This window comes from Oculina patagonica, chromosome 14, assembly GCF_052425735.1.
Source record: "Oculina patagonica isolate OP01 chromosome 14, crgOcupat, whole genome shotgun sequence".
NCBI classification, from domain to species: Eukaryota; Metazoa; Cnidaria; class Anthozoa; order Scleractinia; family Oculinidae; genus Oculina; species Oculina patagonica.
The window spans coordinates 24578121-24587151 of record NC_135771.1 but is presented as its reverse complement, the minus strand read 5'-3'; the positions used below and the strand labels follow the sequence as shown (position 1 = coordinate 24587151).

The 9031-nt window shown below is 38.2% G+C and overlaps 1 protein-coding gene across 1 annotated transcript; it reads left to right on the top strand.

The window, feature by feature from the left end:
• The first annotated feature begins 1517 nt into the window (after positions 1-1517).
• Positions 1518-8406, top strand: LOC144637630 (pancreatic lipase-related protein 2-like). Its single transcript, XM_078496688.1, has 6 exons — positions 1518-1594; positions 5146-5382; positions 5954-6200; positions 6489-6541; positions 7877-8068; positions 8168-8406. The coding sequence occupies exons 1-6, from the start codon at positions 1540-1542 to the stop codon at positions 8404-8406; spliced, it is 1023 nt and encodes a 340-aa protein (XP_078352814.1). The 5' UTR covers positions 1518-1539.
• Positions 8407-9031: the final 625 nt, after the last annotated feature.

Sequence of the window (9031 nt, the reverse complement as noted above, 5' to 3'; positions counted from 1 at the left end):
AAGAAAACCGGAAAACGATACGAAGAGCTTCTCTCTTTTCTACGAGATAACCACGGAATTGTTATGTTTCTTGCATGTTAGTTGCCTGTTACATATATTCAGCAATAAAATCTACAGAAATATGACCTGGCCGTGGGGATATTATTATAATTCATGCAAAAGCAAGGAGGGTAATTTCTGTTTGGTCTGTTCGTACCACATGACGCGTAAAAAAGTCAAACATCGAGCAGCGCCATAACGGATAAAAAAACTAGTGAGGACTCGAAGCATCAAAGAGAGCAAAACAAAGGAACAATTTTCACAAAGACTAAAAGCTCGAACACAAAGAAACTACTGACTTGTATCAGTTTCCACATCTGCAATTCGTAGTCAGTCGGTATCATGTGTCACACTTATCAAGACATAAAACTATTAAGTCCGTGTTAATTTGGTTTCCAAAACAAACAAGGGGAGAGACATGTGCGACGTGGATGCAATTAAACTTAGACAATACAGCACGACAGCAATCGTTTCGCAATTCTCGTGAAAAAATGTCGATTCGAGGTTTACGATTTTGTAAACAAATCACGTTTTCAATTCACGGGAGGACTCGAGGCCCTTCACGTATCACGATAAACAACCGCCCTCTGGGCTCGTAGCTTTTAATTTTGCCATCGCGTGAGAGAAGCCACCACCTCCGCACATGAATGTTTATAACATCACAAAAACTCATAACAAATACTCTTTGCAATATACCAAAATGTAACCTTTTTTTGGAAAGTTTAAGATGAAGTTGACTGACTCAGATATGACACTTACTCGAAACGTCACCTTTTTAAGTGACTTGTTGAACTAATCTTAATTTTTGTTGACAGATGAATTTCTTTTATTTTAGCACGTTTGTTCGCTTGTACGTTTAAGCCTACGTCAAGAATAGTTATCTAACTGAAAAGTTTCCATAGAGCAGTTTTCGCTAATAACTACCACATAGCATATTCAATTGCCGAACCAGCGCGTGTTATTTCTTGGAAGCGGACAAAACAAAATTTAGATAATTTTAATAATTTTTTGATGACTCAAAATTACACCCCCTGATAACGGTTTGCGTGTTCAACTGTCAAACGTCAGCAGAGAACCTTTCCCCGTCCTTGTGAAGCTCCTCGTGATGCCATAGTAACACACCCACAATATGCTTTTCGTGAAATAACTAAACTTTGCTTGCGCAACGCTTGAGAAAAGAACAAGTAAGCTAAATAAAGACGTTTAACCGTTCCACTAGATATCTATAGAATTATTGTTTCCTGCATGTAAGTTGACTGTCACATATATTTGTCAATAGCACCTTAAACAGAAAAGTAAACTAGCCTTAGGGCATTGTTAAAATTAAACACTGACTTCAAAATGTGCGTAAGATGTGAACTATTTCTGATTGGTCAGTTTGTCCTGCCAGACGTTTAAATAGAAAAACGTCACAATATCAAACCCTCACCCTTGTAGATATAATTATTAGTGATATCTTGCTCGGCTCAAAGCATCAAGAACAAGCCAAACTAAGTAACAATGTTTGCTAAAAGAGTTATCTTCCCGTTGATTGCATTAACGGTCCAAATACACGGTATGTATTGGCTTGCATCAGTTCCCATATTGTTGTCGCTTCGCACATCAGGAATGAAATCGCGTTTATAATGTTGCAATTACGATTCGTCGTCAGTCAATATTTCTAACACGTTGCAAAACTTAAGACATAAAAGTGTCAGTTGTTATAAATGATTAGTAAACACCTGAGTAAAGTGTTATTTAATTTGATATCAGCTGCCAGACAGTCAAGTAAACGCTTTGTATTTTACTTTAGTTTTTTTTTTCAGATTAGACCAGGTAAGAAAATATTGCTGATTCGTGACAATTGGATTTGTGGGCAGAGAATGTTACTCTTGTGACATTAGAGAGCTCACGATGTTTAGTAATGTTGAATCTCTATATGTTTCATCTACTTTTTTCGGTTCTTATCGGACCGTTATTATAACTTCCCGTACCCTAACATTGGTACTGTTATTTTGCGATACCAACTGCGGTCGCTAACCTGATATTCTACCACAATATGGACAGTAAATGGGGAAAGAACGTGCCACATTGTACATTACTGCTCTAATTGTCAATGAACAAAATGTTGCAAAATTACAACCAGGCCAGAAAATGCTTTTGAGTGGCGGGTAATTTTTATAAATGACGTGTTTGTTGTTTTTTATGGCAAGAAATCACTTTGTTGTGGATCAATCATCGCTATCCAGGGGGGAAATTTTTCACTTGTTTAGGTGTAAACACTTTCCACGTACTGGCTTTTGCCGATTATACTGGCATTTTTTGGTATAACTGTTTTTTTTTTTGACACGTAATGCAAAATGAAGGCGACAGCTTACTCATCAAATGAGGAGTATAGACCAGTAGATCTTCTGCTGCCTCGAGGAATTTTTTGAGAGCGATTGCTTGAATAAGAGTTAAATTGAGAGCAGAGAAAACAATAAATGGAATTTAAATATTGAATAAAATATGGATATTTGAATGGGCTTTAATAAGAGTTCTACGGTTAAAATGCTTCTTCTCGATGGACGTTTTATTACTTTTTATTATTTTTTATTTAAAAAAGTTAATTTTATTTTTTTAAAAACTAACCAGGTGATCAGTTATTAAACGAAAGACGCACTGGTATAATTGAATTTACTGCACGTGATTAAATACAAACAAACAAGCAAACAAACAAACGGGTGTTAAATCTACTTAAACCTCAGCTACACATCAATTGATACTTCACCCGTCCATTCTTGTAAAGTAAATTGTATAGCCTGTTTGTTAGCCTAGCGGCTCTTCAGGTTCCTTCTTTTCTCCTCGTTGATGGGCGGTTTTGCAGCTGTTAAAGTTTGAATCGCGTGAGTACAGCGATCCACCTACGCACACGATGAATGTTTATGAAAATATTTAAATCCAACTCGACACCAGATAATATATATACATTGATACATAATTCTTCTGTTTTTTGTACCAAAATGGCACAGTGTGGTTGCTGTTTGTTAACCTAGTGGACTACAAGGCTCCTTTTCTCCGGGTCCTCAGCTGTTGTAAATTTTGGCATCGCGTGAGGAAAGCCATCCACCTATAGCTACGCACATGATGAATGTTTATGAAAAACTAATTTTTTGTGAGCAAGCAATGACATGATCCTCAGCGTGAGCGCACCGATTTTTAAATCGACCTGGGAAAAGAAGCCTAACAATTCAAAGCCCTCTAATTCAAAGTGTAGGAATAGTGCTTGTACTGACTAAACCAAGAAAGAAGAAAAATATAAATGAATAAAACATTAACTTATGCCACGAAAACCCATAACGACTGCTATTTTAATATGCAGAAATAAAAAATGTATTTTAAGTGAAACTTATTGTAAAGTTTAAACTTAGGTCAGTGACTAAGATAACTGCTAACTTACAACAGTGGAAAATCAAATATCACCATTTTTGAGACTGCCTTAAAAGTTTGTTGACAGAAGGAGTTCGCAAAGAAAAATTTTATGCAAACATGCAAACCTGGGTTAAAAATTTTTGCCTCGCGGAAACATTGCCCTCTTTCTTTCCAATGATGTTAAAGTGCCGAGCTGTCAGCTCAGCAGGTGTTATTTCCCTCAAAGGACAGCAAAAAGTTAAAATACTTTTAATAATTTTTAGTGAAACAAAAAGTAGTCCCCAGGTAGTGTTTGTCTTAGTACTCAACTGTCAAACGTCAGCAGGAGAAAATTTCACAATCTTTCATGATATATCATAGCAACACGCCCACTGTATGTCTTTTCTTACGAAATGGCGCCACGCTTGCCTGAAGGATAACTAAGGGCCTTTTTCCGTTCTACGAGATACCCACAGAATTGTTTACATTGATTGTTACAATTTTATTGTCGAGAACACGAACAGAGAACTGAACTACTCTTAGGGCACTGTTAAACTTTGACATACAGTTTAGAATTTCCAAAATAAATCCTGATTAGTCCTTTTATATCACATGACGTGTAAAAATATCAAAACATTCAAGCAATCACATAAATGATATAATAAATGGCGATTTTTCGCCAGACTGGAAGCATCAAGAGAAAAAAAAGAAATATTGAAGAGAAGAGTAAATTCAAGAAAGATGAATGTCTATGTTATTCTAAGAACAAGCTAGACTAGAAATAGATACGAAACGTAAGTATTGTCGTAACAGGAGAAGTTTGTGGGAAGACTGAACAGTGCATGCCGTGTGACAAAGCATACAAAGGACGGCATAACTACCTGGCTATGTACCTACGTACCTACTTCCCCTCTCTTCCTACCTACCATCCTACCTTTTTACCTTCCTAACAAATTACCTGCCTACCTGCCTGGCTACCAACCTATCTTCATATAGGATACCTATATGCAGGTAGGTTGGTAGATATATACCTGGATAGGTTTCTTAATGATAGCGATAAAGATAATGTATTTATGTCTGGATTTATCAAAACCAGGTCAAAGAAATGTTCACCGTTTAAGCGCAATTCGCTGTAAAAGCGTTTTTTTTTCTCGCCAGAAACTCGACGATATAAAAACTTAAGGGAATGTCAGTCTTTTTTTTCTCTTCCCCTCTCTCTTCTCTCGCTTTCAGCGCTGTATTTCTTTTTTTTTCCTTTTCTTGTTGCGTTTTAAGGCACTTCGCACAGTAACGTAGTTGTTCAAGAATACTGACGTCACTTTTCTTTGACCCGGTTTTGATAAATTCAGACATATTTATATAGCGCATTTTCTATATGTATGTGTTCAAATCCGCTGTACATATATTGTTCTTGTCTTAACTACACACAAAGGCCAAACCACAACACTGGGAGCTCCTTGCCCTACTCTCTGCGAATAGTGCGTGGGTTCTTTAACGTCCCCTGCTATAAGACTGAAGATACAGGAGACGGGACCTACGGTTTATCGTCCTTTTCTGAGAAGACTAGAATGTCTAACTATTTGCAAATGTAATTACAAAGGCAGCACTCTCTCCTCAGTTGTTTTTTCTCCTCAGTTTCTTGTAAGAGAGAAATACATAAATTGTGACTTCTCCTCCACAGCAGGGAGGTGATAGGATTGGTGGTATTTGTTGACTTTTACTGGATCTATTTACTAGGTTTTTTGTTCACACCAAAAGAAGTCTGCTATGGAAAATACGGCTGCTTCCAACCACAACCCGGCATGAATCGGCTGCTCGTAGATTTACCAGAAAAACCGTCCGCTGTTGGAACAGAGTTCCACACGTTCACCAGGGATGGCTATGGGATTATTGATGATGACGATGAAGGAAAACTGATAGCTCCGAAGTTCGACATGTCACGGCGAACGATCATTGTGATCCATGGGTATACTGGTAGGTATCTACTATTTTGTATTTAGCAAAATACATATAGATTGTTAAACATTTTAGTGTGTAGCATCGCTGTCTATTTTTATTAATCTTGCAGTTTTTGGCGAGCCCAAAGAGCGAGCTGAAATCTGACAAACGACGAGTAAAATGTACCCTTTTACTGCACAAAATACTGGCCATGGCCTCCCACGTTTTTTAATCTTTTCCACCGGTCTTGTGGAGTACAAATACCATGAGATGTTTCTACTCGTTTCGCGCGTTATTTGTACGCCACGAAGCGGAAAATAAGTAGTATTATAAACATTCGAAAAGAAACACACGTGTTGTGTAACGACAGAGCTAACTCTGTCGTTACACGACATGTTAAAGGACCGTGTCATGGATTTTAGCCAAACTTAGGATTGCATTCGGGGAAAATAATCAAGCATTCAGAAGAAAATGCAAATTAAGTGAAAATTAAACTCGCACAGAAATGTTAAATGTGTTTCACTTTTTGACCAAAGTTATAAGCTAGGAGGGTGTGCTACATAATCGCACTGAGCATAACAATCTCTTTCGTGCATATTCCATGTAGAAAGTATAAATACCTGGGCGATGCGTATGAAAGATGCCTTGCTAAACCGAGAAGACTGCAATGTGATTTTGGTTGACTGGTCTAAAGGAGCGAGAGATCTTTACCGACAAGCTGCTGGAAACACTCGGCTGGTTGGAGCTCAAGTAGCAGAGCTTATAAGGTTCCTGATCTCCACTTCTACTGGTTCTCCTGATTTGGCTGAGAATTTCTACATTGTGGGATTCAGCCTTGGATCTCAAATCGCAGGATACACCTAATTGCAATAACGTTGTCATAGAAAAAAAGAAAAAAGAAAAAGGTAAATAGGAATTAATTAGCGTAGTTTCACAACTAAGAGCATTTACAGAAAACTCGCGAGTTTTTATCTGCACACTTTCAGTCACTTTTTTGCTGTGACAAGATAAATTGCTTTATTTGTATTTTGAGGCATTTTGAGGCCATTTGTACGAATAAATTTCATGCATGCACTTAATTAATTCCTATTTGACTTTTTCCTTTTTCCTTTTTTTCTATGACAACCTTATTGCAATTAGGTGTATGCTGGCACTCATCTGAAGAATATTGGAATGAAACTTGGTCGCATAACAGGTATAGTACGAGCTGCTGAAGCATAACATCGTCGTCGCCGTCATCATCATCACCATCATCGTTATCATTATTATCGTCATCATCATTATCAACATCATCGTCATTATCCTCCTCATTGTTATCATCATTATCATCACCATCAACATTATTATCATCATCATCATGGGATAAGTATCAACCAAAAAATGTCACTGACTTTATATTACGGAAACCCATGATAGAGCAGTTTTCAATTGAGTGTCGTAAAACCAAAACCAAAGTAATTACTCCGGCCAATCACAAAGGACACAGACAATCCAGTGAACCAATCAAAACTCGAAGCAAATACATGTAGCTGGCACGAAGCGCGGGAAAACGTGCGCGAGTGAGTCACGATTGGTTTTGGTTTTACTCCTGATTGGCTGAGAAAGTGGCGCGAGATTTTTAAGCCAATCACTAAGCGTAGTGAACGCAAAACCAAAGCAAACGCAATTAACTTTCGACACTCAAGTGAAAACCGCTCTATACATTTTACCAATGAAGTTTAAAATTGTTTTCAAGAGAAAGAACAAAAATAGGTGTCAAAATCAATTTTCAAATCACGAAAATCGATGTTTCAAAAGGCAACTTGGCATTCCCTTTTGCCAAGAATTACCTACTTCAACACCAACTTTAGAGGGGTTGGTAGCTTGCAATCCATATAGATGGTTTTCACTGTCACGCCGCGAAAAAATAAATCCAAAACTATTGAGTTAAAACAATCAAGAATATTACAGGTTATAGAAAATTACTATATGAACTACTTGTCCAAGCCTCCAGTCTGTACGATATTTCGTACTCGAGTTATCCATCAAAATGTTTCACGCAAATCTAGAGAGCACAGTATGGAAACGCCATGTTGGAGTTAAACTGCTTGGACTCCAACATGGCGGCCAGAAATTAATGAAACAACTGGCATTAAATTCTGCTAGAAAAAGCCATCAGTTCACCTTCATGAACAAGTTAACATTGGCATGAACATTTCCCGCAATACTTCAACTGTCCAGTTTGTTAAAAATCAGAGGATCATTTTTCAAAGAAAACGCGACGGCCTTCTGGCGGCCATCTTTGATCTCGTGTGCCGTGAAACTCCGAAATTCAAAATGCTCTATCTTAAAGATGGCGAATGCTAAAAAGCTAAAACCCTCCAACAAGATATATATTAAAGACGTCTAATAGCCAGTGAAGGAGAAAAACTCAGGGGTCTTGCGATTCTTGGTTTTAGAATTATGATGACGTCACGTGAAAACCAAGAATACAGTACATTTAGTGCAACTTATAGTAACTTAGCATTTCTCTGTTTCTTCTAAATATCAGGCTTAGATCCTGCCGGACCATATTTTACAAAGGTGGACCAAAAGTACCGATTGGATCCAGGTGACGCTATGTATGTTGATGTCATCCACACAGATGCACTGTTTCTAGGGACCATTGAATCCGTCGGACACACGGACTTTTGGCCAAATGGTGGCTCCAAACAGCCTGGTTGTATCACAAACAATGCCTTCAGTAAGTATCATCTCCTGGTAATTTACAGCATATAAGAGCACTGTCCTTCTCGCCCATATGCATTCCGGGAAGGTAAATGCCTCTTCTTTTATTCCTTAGAATTGTTCGAAACTGTTACCTGTGATCACTTCAGGGCTCCGGAATACTACATCGCATCATTGAAAGGACGATGCTCCTGGAAAGCGTTTCCATGCAAAAACTACGAAAACTTTGAGGCTGGAAAGTGCCCGGAGTGTAATGGCGAATGTCCCACTATGGGGTACGGTGCTGACGAGACCAAAAAGTCTGGAGACTTCTATTTGAAAACGAACAGCAAATCGCCATTCTGCAGTGAGTAATCATCACGTTTCTGCTAGCTAGCTATAGATCTCCTGGTTTTCTGAATTTTCTTTTGTTTGTTTGTTTTTTTTCTCGACCTTCTGGATTGTTTAGATTTTCTAGTTTTTTCACTTTTAATGCCACGTTTTCTAAATTGAAAAGCTCTTAGGAAAGCTAAATTTGTTCATTACTTAATTGTTAGGGCCCATTTACATGGAAAGAGGATGATCCTAGCACAAGGATCATCCTCCTTTCATGTAAAATGGAATGATCCTAGTGCTAGGATCATCCTAGTACTAGGATCATCCGACCGCCATATGTTTTCAGCTTTTAGTTTACATGTGAATGGTTGCATTTGGCCCTAACGCTAGGATCATCCTAGCGTTAGGACCATCCTATCTGAGATGAGGGATGATCCTAGCGCTAGGATGATCCTAGCGTTAGGGCCAAATGCAACCATTCACATGTAAACTAAAAGCTGAAAACATATAGCGGTCGGATGATCCTAGTACTAGGATGATCCTAGCACTAGGATCATTCCATTTTACATGAAAGGAGGATGATCCTTGTGCTAGGATCATCCTCTTTCCATGTAAATGGGCCCTTAATTTTGGGGCCTGTTTACAAGCAGGTAGGGTAACCCTA

What these genes read in the sequence shown, in the direction of transcription:
- LOC144637630 (XM_078496688.1), top strand. Translation starts at nt 1,540, where the DNA reads ATGTTTGCTAAAAGAGTTATCTTCCCGTTGATTGCATTAACGGTCCAA. An exon ending in CTTGGATCTCAAATCGCAGG is followed by an intron (nt 6,201 to 6,488) that starts ATACACCTAATT and finishes TTGCAATTAGGT; the next exon opens with GTATGCTGGCACTCATCTGA. An exon ending in GAAACTTGGTCGCATAACAG is followed by an intron (nt 6,542 to 7,876) that starts GTATAGTACGAG and finishes TCTAAATATCAG; the next exon opens with GCTTAGATCCTGCCGGACCA.